General features: G+C 34.1%; 2 protein-coding genes across 2 annotated transcripts; one reads left to right on the plus strand and one right to left on the minus strand.

Annotated features, from left to right (window-relative positions):
• The first annotated feature begins 3087 nt into the window (after window positions 1-3087).
• LOC114719625 (uncharacterized) lies at window positions 3088-4128 on the plus strand. Its single transcript, XM_028905136.1, has one exon. The coding sequence runs from the start codon at window positions 3088-3090 to the stop codon at window positions 4126-4128; it is 1041 nt and encodes a 346-aa protein (XP_028760969.1).
• Window positions 4129-9208: 5080 nt separating this feature from the next.
• On the minus strand, window positions 9209-12197 carry LOC114719576 (pyruvate decarboxylase 2-like). The gene is made up of 6 exons (XM_028905085.1): window positions 11587-12197; window positions 11115-11278; window positions 10309-10959; window positions 10089-10206; window positions 9767-9955; window positions 9209-9611 (listed from the first exon to the last, which is right to left on the minus strand). The coding sequence occupies exons 1-6, from the start codon at window positions 12103-12105 to the stop codon at window positions 9441-9443; spliced, it is 1812 nt and encodes a 603-aa protein (XP_028760918.1). The 5' UTR covers window positions 12106-12197; the 3' UTR covers window positions 9209-9440.
• Between the last annotated feature and the right edge of the window lie 3735 nt (window positions 12198-15932).

The following is a 15932-nucleotide window of genomic DNA, read 5'->3' on the forward strand; positions in this document are numbered from 1 at the left end:
ATCAGAATTAAAACTATAATTTTAAAAATATTTTTACAATATAAGAAGTAAATATATAAAAAAATTTATTACGATCTGTATAAAAGTGTTTTTAAAAAATTACTTTTCATAGTAGCCAAACACCCCCCAATCATTTATTTATGAAAGCATAAAAACAAAAATAGTAACAGAGGCTCCCTGCGTTTCAAATATAAAATGAGTCTTAGAAAGCCTCATTTTTTATTTTTCATATATTTTGCATATTTTTAAAGGCAATTAATGTCTTTTTTCTTTTGAAATATCCACGAGCTACTACCTCCGGTCCTTATTATAAGACCCCGTTTGACTTTTTGTTTGGTCCTAATTATAAGACCCCAATCCATTTTGTCTCTCATATTTATGCATTTTTTTCCAAGATAATCCTTCTAATAATGATAGTTCTAGCCAATATACTTGATTAGCAAGGATATTTTAGGAATGACAACACTTATTTATTACAAATAACTAACTTAACTTACTTCCTTAATCTCTTCAAATAAGTCATTGGGTCTTATAATTAGGACCGGAGGTAGTATTTTTTTTTTTAACAAAAGAAGTTTTATTAAACAAAAGTGCAAGAGTTTACATATCACATTCTGGCCATAATTAACTAGCCTATTTCAGCACGGCCCATAGCACCAGATCCACAACCATTACTAATAGAGAGTACAGCAATAATATTCACAGCATCCTTCTCCAAATCCGAAGTACATGAGATGGTGCTTTAATAAGTATCCCATTCGTAGCCATCCCATTTTTTGCACATACTGCCAGGTAGTCCGCAGCATTATTTCCATCTCTAGACTAAAGAGGGTTGAATATGAGGTCTTGCCCTTAGTAGTTGAAGAATATTAGAAACCACATCCTTACATTGCCATTCAATGCTATCAGAGGAACAGTTAATCACAGTTTTATATAGCTCGAAACAGTCAGTCTCTAAACTCATCTTGTCACATCAAACTTGTCATTATGAAGGATAGCATCCCTTAATGCAAGGCATTCTATCTAAAAGGGGGAAGTTGCTCTCAATTTTTTACAAACACAACCAAGTTGAATATCATTATGATTTCTGCATAGAATACCAACACCAGCTGTTTTGAATTTTGCATTAAAAGCACCATCAAAGTTTATTTTCAAGGAGCCAACAATAGGTGCTTTCCATGAAATCTCCCTTGAAATATTACTGCTATTGCTATTTCGTTTCTGCATAGTATAATTATCTCTTGCAAACCAGACTTCATTTGCTAACAAGGATGCCGAAGAAACAACCATGAGCCAGTTACCTCCACTCATTAATATGATATATTTCTCATGCATTTAAAGAAGGAAAAAGTTGGAAAAACGTATTAAAATCTTAACTATCTTTTGGTAGGCTAGGGTTAAAGTATAAAATACTACCTCCGGTCCTAATTATAAGACATAGTTGACTAATTTGAGGAGATTAAGGAAGTAAGTTAAATTAATTATTTGTAATAAATAAGTATTGTTATTCCTAAAATATCATTATTAATTAAGTGTATTGGCTAGAACTATTATCATTAGAAGGATTATCTTGGAAAAAATGTATAAATATGAGATATAAAATGGATTTGGGTCTTATAATTAAGACCAAACTAAAAGTCAAATGGGTTCTTATATTAAGGACCGGAGGTAGTATATTGTATTTGAAATAGGGGAGAGTGAAATATATTTAATATCATATTCAATGAAAATTAAAAAATTGTGGTAGTGGAATTAATGTAATTATTAGGGATTAAATTAAACAACATAGGCTGTCAACAAAAAGATCCAAATGGTGTGTTTTGCTTGTTCCGCTTGTATGAACAAGAGGAAAATGTGCAGGACACGTGGTGAAATGATATGCCTTGCATCCTGATTTTACATACTTATACACATATATAAGTTAGAGTTTTGAGTTATTTTATGGACTTGGAAGAGAAACAAAATGAAATGCTAAAGGAAAGTACGAGCGAGTGACGAGTGTATAAGAATTTTCAGTGCTGTATTTGTAATGTTGGGATGCATGCACAAACAATGATGGACCGAAAAAAAGTTATGGATGGTGCACGTGACCAAACAAAAATGTGCATGATGCATAATGTAAAAAATGATTACCACCGTTAGTCAATAACTGACTTTGAACAAAAATTATCAAAATTAATGATATTTGGATGAAGAGAAAATTAGAAAAAGGAGAAAAATATGTGAAAAAATAGAAGGATAAATGTATTTTCTCTTATTTAGATTTGAGGAGAAAATAAAACGAAAGAAAAAAATTGGGAGAAAAACAATGGTTTGGGACTCATAATTTTACACCCAATTAACTTTTCTCCCCAGTGAGAAATTTTGGGGAGAAAACACATTTTGCAGCCATTGCTCTCTTTGTAGAGGTTTTGCTCGTCACTTAAATGATTAGGATCCGTAGTTTTAAGTCAACTGATAATTTCATTGCATTACTCGAAAAAATGGATTAGAAATTAAATAAGGGTATCATTGTTATTGTAAATGCCATGCATTTATTTTCTTTCTATTTTCTCCCCTCCATCCAAAAACTAGAAGGCTGTTATGAATATTGTGTGGATGTCCATTTACCCCTTCCTCTTCATCTTCTCCAAGTAACTTCCACTACCTCCACCATCCATTACTCCTCCACTACCCATTCACTCTTGTAACTCACCTCCATTCACATTCATGGGATTGATTATCCACTATTTGTCATTTAAGAACAATTGTAACCTATTTGTAAGACTATGCCTATAAATAGGGCATGTCATTTGTGTTGTAATGCAAGTGAAGAAATACAAAAGCAATCTCATTCTCTTGTCTTCATCTTTCTACTTTTGTGGTTTCATTTTGGTTCTATTTTATAAGACGTTATCAGCACGAAGCGCTCTTGTAATCGAAAGGTGTTGTAGTAAGGCTAATCAACTAGAAGGTAAATTTCTATATCATTTCTATAATGGTTTGTTTTATAATTATTCCATTTTCTTATTCACATTGATTTGTCTCATAACTATTCTATTCTCTTAATATTAATTTTCATTTAACTTTTTATATGATAGTATCATCATGTCAAATCTCACGAAACTTGAGTTTGTGGCTCTTGACATTACTGGAAAGAATTATTTATCATGGATATTAGATGCGGAAATCCATCTAAATGCCAATGGTCTAGGAGACACAATCAAGGAAGGCAACCAAGCATCCAACCAAGATAAAGCCAAAGCCATGATCTTTTTACGTCACCATTTGCATGAGGGGCTCAAGATTGAATATTTGACCGTAAAAGATCCACTTGTTCTTTGGAACAATTTAAAGGAAAGGTATGACCATCAGAAAACTGTAATCCTTCCTAAAGCTCGTTATGACTGGATGCATTTACGTTTACAAGACTTTAAATCTGTGATCGAATATAATTCTGCAATGTTTAGAATCAGTTCTCAACTGAAATTATGTGGAGAAAAGATCACTGATGAAGATATGTTAGAAAAAACATTTTCCACATTTCATGCATCCAATGTGCTCCTGCAGCAGCAATACCGTGAGAAAGGTTTCAAAAAATATTCTGAATTAATTTCTTGCTTGCTTGTGGCTGAGCAAAATAATGAGCTTTTAATGAGGAATCATGAATCCCGTCCTACTGGCTCCACTCCATTCCCAGAAGTGAATGTAGTGGCAACTGAATCAACCCGTGGCCATGGTCGTGGACGTGGACGGGGTCGTGGTCGTGGCTGTGGCCGTGGCCGTGGTCGTGGAGGCGGTCGTTCCCACCAGAAGTGGGCAAATAATGATGAGCATCACCAAAAAGAATCTAGTGGAAATAATAATCATGTTGAAAATCTTTGTTATCGTTGTGGTGGCAAGGGTCATTGGTCTCGTACCTGTCGTACGCCAAAGCATTTGGTTGACCTCTACCAAGAATCGCTGAAAAATAAGAATAAGAATAAAAATAAAGGCAAAGAGCCAAAGGTGGAAACAAATTTTGTAGGAGAAGAAGGCGATTCTGATTATGGCAACATGGATGTTACTCACTTGGATGTTGCTGATTTCTTTGCCGATCCTGATGGAAGAATTGATCACTTAATTGGTGATGGAAGTGTTAAAAAATGAGTCATCTTGATGTAATTGAGTTTCTATAATTAAGCATATTTTCATGTTTTGCTTATAAGTGTGCTCTTTCACCTACCACAATAAATTCTGTACTTGTAAGGTTATTACCCCCAAAATAAATATAATTATGAGTTTTTATTCATGATAAAATTATATTTTCTTTTATTAATAATGTTTTCTTTTTAATCTTTTCCTATGTTTTTTTTCATGAAGAATGACCATTATTGACATCAATAATGAAGATTTGTGTCTCGTTGATAGTGCAACAACTCACACAATACTCAGAAATGAGAAATATTTCTCTTCTCTGGTAATGCGAGAAGCCAATGTTCAGACTATATCTGGAAGTATAAATCTGATTGAAGGCTCTGGAAGAGCTGATGTATTACTACCTGAAGGAACAAAATTACATATTGATAATGCATTTTACTCTACCAAGTCTAATAGAAATTTATTGAGCTTCAAGGATATCCGCAGAAATGGATATCATATTGAAACAATAAATGAAGGAAATCAAGAATACTTGGTTATCACAAACTTAATTTCTGATAAGAAATGCATTCTAGAAAAATTACCTGCCTTTTCTTCAGGCTTATACTACACACGTATTAGCACAATTGAAACACATGCTATTGTAAACCAGAAGTTTACAAGTGAGAATAAATTTAACATTTGGCATGACCGGTTAGGCCATCCCGGGACTATTATGATGCGAAAAATAATTGAGAATTCATGTGGACATTCACTGAAAAGTCAACAGATTCCACAATCACATGTTTTCTCATGTGCTGCATGTTCTAAAGGAAAGTTAATCATTCGACCATCACCAGCAAAAATAGAAAGTGAGTCTCTCACATTTCTAGAACGTATACAAGGGGATATTTGTGGACCGATACACCCACCATGTGGACCATTTAGATATTTCATGGTTTTAATTGATGCATCAACAAGGTGGTCACATGTTTGCTTATTATCCTCTCGAAACCTAGCATTTGCAAGGTTGCTTGCTCAACTAATTAGATTAAGAGCACATTTTCCTGATTATCCAATCAAAAGAATACGTTTGGATAATGCTGGTGAATTTACTTCACAAGCTTTCAATGAGTATTGTATGTCTCTTGGAATTGATATTGAACATCCTGTAGCACATGTTCATACACAAAATGGACTTGCAGAATCATTAATTAAACGACTACAATTAATTGCAAGACCATTACTGATGAGATCAAATCTCCCAAATTATGCTTGGGGACATGCAATTTTGCATGCAGCAACACTAATTCGTATCAGGCCAACAAGTTATCTCAAGTCCTCCCCTTTACAATTGGTTTTTGGTCAGGAACCTAATATCTCCCATCTAAGAATTTTTGGGAGTACAGTATATGTTCCTATTGCTCCACCACAACGTACTAAGATGGGTCCCCAAAGAAGGATGGGAATATATGTTGGATATGAATCTCCTTCTATAATAAAATATCTAGAACCATCAACAGGAGATTTATTTACGGCTCGATTTGCCGATTGTCATTTTGATGAATCAAAATTTCCAACATTAGGGGGAGAAAAGAAGCAGTTGGAAAAAGAGATTAGTTGGAAGGAAGTTTCATTATCTCAACTTGATCCTCGTACAAAACAATGTGAACTAGAAGTTCAAAAGATAATTCATTTACAAAGGTTAGCTAATCAGTTGCCAGACGCATTTACTGACCCAAAGAAAGTGACCAAATCACATGTTCCAGCTGCTAATGCTCCTATCAAAATTGATGTCCCTGTTGGACAACCTGCTATTGTAAATGAATCTAAAGCACGCATGAAGCGTGGCAGGCCCATTGGTTCCAAAGATAAAAATCCTCGAAAGAGAAAAGGAGCTAAAAATGTAGATGGCCAAGTCGAGGATAATCAAGAAAGAATTGCAATTCAAGAGGAGTCATTAGATAATGCTAATGTCTCAATTCCAAAAGAAAATCAACTACCTGAAATGTGCGAAAATGATGAGATCTCAATAAATTATGTTATGAATGGAATACGATGGGATCGAAATGAAGTCAATGTTGATGATATTTTTGCATATAATATAGCGCTTGATGTGATGAATGATGATGAGGATCATGAACCAAAGTCTATTAGTGAATGTAAACAAAGAAAAGATTGGCCAAAATGGAAAGATGCAATTGAGGCTGAATTGAATTCACTGGAAAAGCGAAAAGTGTTTGGACCTGTAGTCCATACACCTGCAGATGTAAAACCAGTCGGATACAAATGGGTTTTTGTGAGAAAAAGAAATGAAAATGGTGAAATTGTAAGACATAAGGCACGCCTTGTTGCCCAAGGATTTACACAAAGACCTGGTATCGATTTTGAAGAAACATACTCACCAGTGGTGGATGCAACTACTTTCCGATATTTAATAAGTCTGGCAGTAAAAGAAGGACTCGATTTGCGTCTGATGGATGTTGTTACAGCCTATTTATACGGCTCACTTGACAATGATATTTATATGAAACTCCCTGAAGGATTGAAGTTGCCGGAAGCATACAATTCAAGTTCTCGAGAGCAATACTCAATTAAGTTAAATAAATCTTTGTATGGATTGAAGCAATCAGGGCGTATGTGGTATAACCGTTTAAGCAAATATCTGTCAGATGAGGGATACAAGAATGATCCAATTTGCCCATGTATTTTTATGAAAAGATCTGGAAATGAGTTTGCGATAATTGCGGTTTATGTTGATGACATAAATATCATTGGAACTCCTGAAGAGCTTGCAAAAGCTATGGGTTGCTTAAAGAAAGAATTTGAAATGAAGGACTTGGGAAGAACAAAATTTTGTCTTGGATTGCAAATTGAATATTCAAGAAATGGGATCTTTTTGTATCAAGAAACCTATACAAGAAAGGTCTTAAAGCGTTTTTATATGGATAAATCACATCCATTATGTACTCCGATGGTTGTAAGGTCTTTGGAGAAAGATAAGGATCCTTTTAGACCTCAAGAAAATGATGAAGAACTACTTGGTCCAGAAGTACCATACCTTAGTGCAATTGGTGCACTCATGTATCTTGCTAGTCACACACGACCTGATATATCATTTGCTGTTAACCTACTAGCAAGGTATAGCTCGTCACCAACACGAAGACATTGGAATGGAGTTAAGCACGTTCTTCGTTACCTCAGGGGTACTATGGACATGGGGTTGTTCTACTCAAATGTACCCAAAACTAACCTCATTGGTTATGCAGATGCTGGATTCTTGTCTGATCCACATGTCGGTAGATCACAAACAGGCTATTTGTTCACATATGGTGGTACAGCCATTTCATGGCGTTCTATGAAACAAACCATATCAGCCACATCATCTAATCATGCAGAAATTCTTGCAATACATGAAGCAAGTAGAGAATGTGTATGGTTAAGATCGATAATACATCACATACGAACCACTTGTGGCTTGTCTTCCAGCAAAATGATCCCGACAATTATATATGAAGATAATACTGCATGTATTGCTCAACTAAAGGAAGGGTACATCAAAGGAGATAGAACAAAACATATTTCGCCAAAATTCTTCTTCACTCATGATCTTCAAAAGGATGGTGAAATCGGCGTCCGACAAATCCGTTCCAATGAAAATCTAGCAGATTTGTTCACCAAGTCACTTCCTTGTACAACATTTGAAAAGCTTGTTCATGATATCGGATGTCGTAGACTCAGAGATATCAACTGATATTACCAAGAGGGGGAGTTAACACATGCTGTACTCTTTTTTCCTTGACTATGGTTTTTATCCCATTGGGTTTTTCCTAGTAAGGTTTTTAATGAGGCAGCACTGAATAACATATCAATAAATGTGTACTCTTTTTCTTCTTCTAGGTTTTTATCCCATAGGGTTTTTCCTAGTTGAAGTTTTTTAACGAGCCACATATTTGTATAATGGACATCCAAGGGGGAGTGTTATGAATATTGTGTGGATGTCCATTTACCCCTTCCTCTTCATCTTCTCCAAATAACTTCCACTACCTCCACCACCCATTACTCCTCCACTACCCATTCACTCTTGTAACTCACCTCCATTCACATTCATGGGATTGATTATCCACTATTTGTCATTTAAGAACAATTGTAACCTATTTGTAAGACTATGCCTATAAATAGGACATGTCATTTGTGTTGTAATGCAAGTGAAGAAATACAAAAGCAATCTCATTCTCTTGTCTTCATCTTTCTACTTTTGTGGTTTCATTTTGGTTCTATTTTATAAGAGGCAATATTATCTCTCCATTTTTCTCTTTCCTCGATTTTTCCCCTCCATTTTCTTCTTCTCCTAATTTTCATTCCATCCAAACATAGTACAAAGCTCATGGGTTCAGGTAGTTAACTCCAATGATTTTTGCCCAGTGAAACAAAAAGTGACCATTGATAATGAAGATATTTTTAGTTGAATAAATTATATCACGAAGTATGTGAACATGAAGCTTTTGTATTATAAGAGCCTTTGTATATTTGAAACTTGAGGTAAATTATAGGAAGGTGTAGACTAAATTTTCAAATAGATATTAATTAAACTTCTGTATTATAAAAACCTATGGTTGAAATATGAGATAAAATATAGAAAAGCATAGAATAATTTTCCAAATGGATATTAATTGATTTAACCTCAAATATTTTTTGTTGATTGAAAAAAACTAATTGAGCATGTTAATGACCGAAACAAAATTACGCGAGGGAGCTTGGGAGCCTAGGAGTCAATGTTTGAAATTTGACGTCAAATTATATATGGCAAAAACAAATTTTCTAAATAAATATTAATTGATTTAACTTGAATATTTTTTGTTGATTTAATAATTATGTCTCATAGGTTAAACAATTGGTTCCAAATGCTCCTTTCCGCCCAAGAAATAGTTAATCCCTTGGACTTGCAGCCCTCTACGTTAATATAAGCTTTAACTGAAAAAGACTGCTTTCTTTTTAATCATGCATGCATGCTTTGTGTTTTTAAAAACAGGCAGGGTGGTGAATTGGTGATTGAAGGAAGTCTGGCCAACATTAAACAGGCATTACAATTCTGTAAATGACACCTTCGTGGTAAAATGATAGACGTTAGAAACTCAAAATCTAGTGCTGAGAGATTGATTTGAGCCCTTTCCAATACTTAACATTAGAATATTAGAATATTTCATTAAACTGGGAATCATAAGCCCTTTGATTGAAAGAAAAATCCATCACACAAAAATTACAAGGAATAAATATCATAATCTCTTCATGTAAATAATTAAATAGCATTCTAGTAATGGAGCAATGGTTTTAACTTAATTTTATTGGGGGTTAGGAGGACGGCTATTAGCAGCAGAGACCCTGGAGCCCCATTCAAGCAGCTCTTTACTGGTATCATCCTTGTGTACTATAACTTCAATAAAACATAGGCTATCCTTCTTGGGGCCTGTTGCTGTCTCAATTGCTTCAATCAGCTCTTCTTCACAAAATACCTGCAATACCACAAGTGTCTGGTTTAAATAATTTGTCTTCTGGAGCCAAAAAATGATTATTTTTTTTTTGGGAGGTGGGGGTAATTAGCTATTTCCTATGTTATCAATGGTGAATTTTAGGAGCAATATTGAATGTGCTATGCTGAGAGATTCACCTTGGTTGTCCAGCATTTTCCTTCACCATTGTGAATGGCATCAACAAACGCAGTGTAGTTCCAGTTCTTAATCACATTGTACGGCCCGTCATGGATTTCAACTTCAATTGTGTATCCGCCATTGTTTATCAGGAAGATTATGGTCTTCTGACCCTGTCTCAGCATTGTAGATACCTCTTGTGCAGTCATCTGCAAAAGCATTTTGAAAAACACAAAAGGAAACACCTGAATCAGTTCCAAGCTGTGATACTTTAAAGTGTTCGTATCCTTTGCTTAAAAACCGAGTCTTGAAATTGAAATGGTTTATTGGAATAAGACCAACCTGAAAGCTTCCATCACCAATGCAAGCAATGACTCGTTTCTCAGGAACAGCTTGTGCATAGCCAAGAGTGGCACCAACAGACCATCCTATCGATCCATACTGCATTTGGAACTCATACCTGTTGTTCATTTCAAAAGATTCTCATCATCATTATTATTAAAAAAAAAATTTCAAACACTAACAAAAAGTTCAAAAGATGTGCTATTCAATCAAAGCTTACCCGCAGCCCTTTGGTAGTTTCAGCTTTTGGCAATTAAACCATGAGTCCCCTGTATCTGCAATAGCAGCAGTTTGACCAGACAGCATCTTTTGAACATGTTCGAACAGAATATTCACCCTCAGAGGTTCTTTAGGTTCTCCCCTCACAGGTTTTCCATCAGGAACAAATATCCTGTCATAGTTCTCAAAGGAAGTGTGGTTGTGTTTGATCCTCTTCGCAAGTTCCCTAAGGAAATCCTTCATCAGCACACACCCGAACGCAGGCCCGTTTCCTATGATAACCCGATCCGGCTGAAGAATGATAGCCTTGTCTTTCTTGAGAAGAAGTGAGTACCCAACAGAGCTATAATCGTTGAAAATGGGTCCAGCGAACAAGTAAGCATCTGCAGATTCAACAATCTCAGCACAGAAAGCTGTGCTCACAGCGCCCCAGTAAGTACCAATGAAATGTGGGTGATGTTCAGGAACTAATCCTTTTGCTGATGGCATTACAGCAAATGCATAACCACACGCATTGGCTAGTTCAACGAAGGCTTCACCTGCATTAGCCACCCTCAGTTTAGGCCCTCCTACCAGTACTGGTTTCACTGCTTTGTTGAGGAATTCTGCAGCTGCTTCAACTGCTGCCTCCAAGCCCATCTTATTACTCAATCTGTCACAAACCCAAAAGAAAAATTGCATAATGCCCGTTATCTAATGCAAATATGTTATTTTGTTGATCACACTAGGCTGTTTCTTTCTTGTATCTGTGTATGACTGATAAGCCACAATAAAAGAGAGAAAGACGAAGAAGGACAGAAAAATTACCTCGGAGACAAAGAAAATGGAACGGGCTCCCGACTGAAAGTGGGGTGGGGAATTCCGCTTAAATTACAGCTTATGCTTATATATACAGGCTTGCTTTCTTTCAAACAGGTTGAGATCGCCGTATCAATCTGCTCGTGAGCGTCTTCTAAGTTATTGACCACGGCCTGAATCATGAAGTATTAGGAATTGATTAGCAGAACTCACGAAGATCGCAAAACAGACAAAGAAATTCACCAGAACAGAGCAAAGGTGGCGGTCGGTAGATCACACAAACAAAGCGGAAATTCCTGAATCACTTTCAGCTGGGGAATCATCATATGCATCAAACTTTTCGAGAATCGAAAGCATGGATACTTAAGGACAGAATCAGAGCCGTATCGTGAATAACAACACTTAAGGACTCGATTTATATCAAAAGCTTCTTAGGAAGTCACTTAATGCCATAGGAAATAAAAAGGAGGTTGATTGATACCTGGTGGCAAGTAAGATTCTGAAAGCACCTAAGCTCCTGGCTGAAATCGGGTAACCCAATAGTGTGGTGAAGGATCCGATTGGTCCCATAATCATTGGAGTTGGGACCACCAACGATGCAAATAAGCGGCAAGTTCTCACTGTAAGCCCCGGCGATGGCGTTGAGAACACTAAGACCACCAACGGTGAATGTAACGACGCAGGCTCCAACACCACGAGAACGAGCATAGCCGTCGGCGGCGTAGCCGGCGTTGAGCTCGTTGCAGCATCCAATGACGTTAAGCTCTGACTCGGCGATCAGATGGTCGAGGAGTGTAAGGTTGAAGTCACCGGGAACGGAAAAGACATCAGTGACACCAACCTGCACAAGCCGGCGAGCCAGGTGGCGACCCAGTGTGGCCTCACAGGTGGTGATCGGAGGAGCAGAGTCCTGGATGACAGAAACGTGGCCGTTTGGCAGGCAGCCGACGTCGTTGCAGGCTGGCTTGCATGCGTCCAGAGATCCAATCTTGGTGTCCATGGTTATAGTATGAAGGCTTTTGGATTGCAAAGAGATGGAGGGAGGGATCGAATGATAGAAATGGGAAATGAAAATGAGAACGAAGATTCGAGAATTTGCCTGTGTGATTTGTGATGAAGAGGAAGGGAGAGAAGAAGAAGGATTTATAAGGCGATGTGAAGGTGGCGGACAAAGGAAGAAGGGTGAAAACTGTAAATGAACTCAACAACACAAATACAAGGTGCGGTGTTGGGTTTCGTTGTTGGAATTGAAATCCAGCTTTTGGCGGCAGGTCGTGCTTAGGCCTGTCTTCTGTACTTCGCTTCCATTGGGCAAAAGAACAAAATGAAGAGAAAATTGATTAATTTAAATACGAAAATTATGTATTTTTAGGTTCCATTTAATTTATTTAATAATAATACATGAAATAAAATTTCTATTTTTTATGCTGCAATGTTTAATTGTGATTTTGTAACTATTTATTACTTTTTATTTTTAAGTAGCTGATAAGTTATTTTTTAATTTATTTTTATTTTCTATATTAAATTGGCAGGCATTTTTATTTTGATTTTTCCATTGGTTAACATAATTGAATGACGGAGAGAATCTGATGTCAGAAGTATAACGATTCCTGGGGTGCTTTCTAGATTTTTTTTTTTAAACCGGAGCTTTCCAGAAATTTCAAATAAATGAATTTATAGAAGGAAATACGTGTTGAGCACGAAATTTGGGGGGGGGGGGGGGGTAGTAATATGCAGTTGTAAAATTGACTAGAAAATATCACCAAAAAATTGACCAGAAAATGTACTCGCATTAGCTGCATGAGCAATTCATTAAGCGGGAAATTAGGTTATGTTTTACTTGGTGAAATTATATTTAATATTTTATTTGTATTCGAAAATTCATTTTAATTCAAGCAGTACTTTTTTAGATTTTTCCTTATATATTATAATTTTATTCTAAAACTGAAGTTAGTTTTCTGACACTTCAAAGCTATGATTTTATTCTTGAGATTAGATGCATTTAAATAAATTTTAATTTCCAAAGTATATTGTACTTTTTATATAATGTAAAGTAAAAATTTAAAGTGGTTTTATCTTGGACTAAAATGTATATTTTAAAACAGAGAGAGTATATGTAACTAAGGTAAAAAGAAGGATAATTAAAATATTTTATTTTTTATTTCATTCGTTCTCCATTTTATATTTTATGAAAATTAATTGTTTAACTCTTGAGAATTTCTTAATATATCTTCCATTTAATTTTTGCACATGTGACAATTGAATATTATTTTATTTTGTGCGAATTTGTATAGCTAAATTGAAGATCAATTATGAAAATTAAATAAGTTGAAATAGACTATTTTTTATTATTAAAATTTTTTCCTCTTAGATAAAACTTGTGTAAATTGAAATTAGAGAGTTTTAATGAGAGTTTTGTCATTTTTCCAATTTAATATTACGTTTGGTGCGATAGTGATAGGGCGACGCTTTCATCAGGGAGGAAATTGAAGGGAAAAGCGGGTGTGGAAGAATTGGAAAATAGGCTGCTGTTACTTCTTTTTCGTTTAAGGAGCGACTTCTTTGAATATGTGCGCTTTGTTCTCTTCATTTTTTTAGATTATATTTATTTTATGATTCATTTTATATTTGACGAAAATTAATTGATTGAATCTTAAAAGATTATTATTAAATTAAATCATCATTTAATATTTTTGGACACGTTCCTACTAAATATTAATTTATTTTGTGAAGATTTCTAAAGCTAAATTGAAGATTAGTAATGGAGATTGATCAAGCCAAAATTAACTGATTTTTTTTTTGTTAGAGTAGATTTGTATAAATAGGAACTAAGAAGTTTGAGATGATTGTTCTCATTTTCCTGGTTAATAATACTGCTTCCGATTCTAATTATAAGACTTTGTTTATAGATTATAAAAAAAGTCTTATAATTCACACCGGATGCAGTACTATTAGGTTTAGAAGGAGAGAAGGTAGAAAATTTGAAAGGAAAGATGTTGTTTCTTCCTTTTCATTTAAGACTTTGAAAGGAAAGATGATGTTTCTTCTTTTTCATTTAACAAGCAACTTCTCTGAATATGTGCATTTTGTTCTCCTTTATTATTCTTTTTAATCAACAAAGAGTTTAAGTGAGTTGAATCTCGGAGATTTATTAGAGCTCGACACATACAGATCGTTCACCAATAAAATTCCCATATTGATAGTTAGATTCAAACTCATAACTTTATGGGTTATAAACTGATTTTTTACTGACTAGATAAAGTCTTATTAGTTGTGCTTTTTTATTATTAAAACTATCTTTTTAAACTTAAGTGTCATTTGGCTTGTTTTCACATGTACTTTTTTAATTTAAATTCCAATTTTACCGTCCATGCATTCATTCGAAGCTCTTTTAACCCGAAAGATTAATTTTTGAATTAAAATTAGATTAACCTCAAATCAAAATTTAGGGATTAAATTACAACTAAAAAACAAAGGATCAAAAGATTAATTCTCGTTAATTTTTATCTTTGAAATGAATTTTTATATTTTTACAAATTTTAAATGTTGATATGATTTTTTTTTTTTTGGCCAAAAAATGTTGATATGATAGATTATGAAAAATGATTCAAGATTAACACTTTTTAACTTTCTCATTCTAGAAATAATTTATAAATTTGTAATCTAATAAAATACAAATAATAGAGGGTCAAGAACATTTTTTTGACATCATCATCCACCATCCGGTGCTTTTTTTGATCATATTAGCAGATATTCAAGTAATTCAAACTCAAGACCCAAAAAAATCTGTTTTTTTTTTCCCAGTATAGCCCTGTACCGCTAGTCCAACCCTTTGTTAGTGTCAAAAACATTTTATTTCTCACCAACCATTGGATGAACTCGATAATCTTTTGAATGACAAAATTTTCTTATTTGGTAAAGCTTGAATCCAATTTAAAAAGAAAAAGTGACATTTAACTACCCGTTTTATTCTTATTTTATAAATATTTTTGGTTCAATAAAATACAAATGATAGAGGATCAAAAACATTTTATTGCTTACCAACCACGGGATAAACTCAATACCCTTTAAACAAAACCCCTGAACGAGAAAAAGGTGCCAAGAAAATCTTCCTGCTTGGCAAAGCCTGGATCCAAATTAACAGGAGAAATTAACATTTAGATACGAATTTTTATTCTTTTTTGAAATATTTTATAAACTTATAATTTCGTAAAATAAAAATGATAGAGGTTCAATAACATTTTATTGCCTACCAACCATTGGATAAAACCAATACTACTCTTCAAACAAAATCTTAGAAAAATGTGCTAAGAAAATTTATCTGTTTTAGTAAAGCTTGAATATTATTCCAAATGAAATGGAAAAGTAACAATTTAAAAATCCATAGCTCAAAAATAATAAACCATTACGAAATACTAAGGTGATAAATTAGAACATTTTTTTACCAGAACTAAATTAAATAATTTGAATCCATATCTTTTTTAAAAAAGACGGGTGCTAGATCATAAGAAGCAGGAAATTAATTAGAAAAGTAGAAGCATAGCATTGTTTTAAATAAAAATTCTAATTATATCAACAGACACATATTCTAATGAAAGGAGTTTTTACTGTTTAAAACGTGAGATATTGAATTGGAATTTATATGGGCACAGAAAACATATTTGAGAAATTTATTTCCAATTAGATATATATATATGACAATAATTAAGAACATATTTGAAATGATTTATAAACAATTTTTTAATTTTAATTTATAAAATATGAGGTAAATATGTAAAAAATAATTTTATCTCGATTTATATAAAATATATTTATAATTATTTATAT

The sequence above is a fragment of the Neltuma alba genome, unplaced genomic scaffold (genome assembly GCF_004799145.2).
Source record: "Neltuma alba isolate B1F8T4 unplaced genomic scaffold, ASM479914v2 tig00011927_pilon, whole genome shotgun sequence".
In the NCBI taxonomy this organism is placed as follows: Eukaryota; Viridiplantae; Streptophyta; class Magnoliopsida; order Fabales; family Fabaceae; genus Neltuma; species Neltuma alba.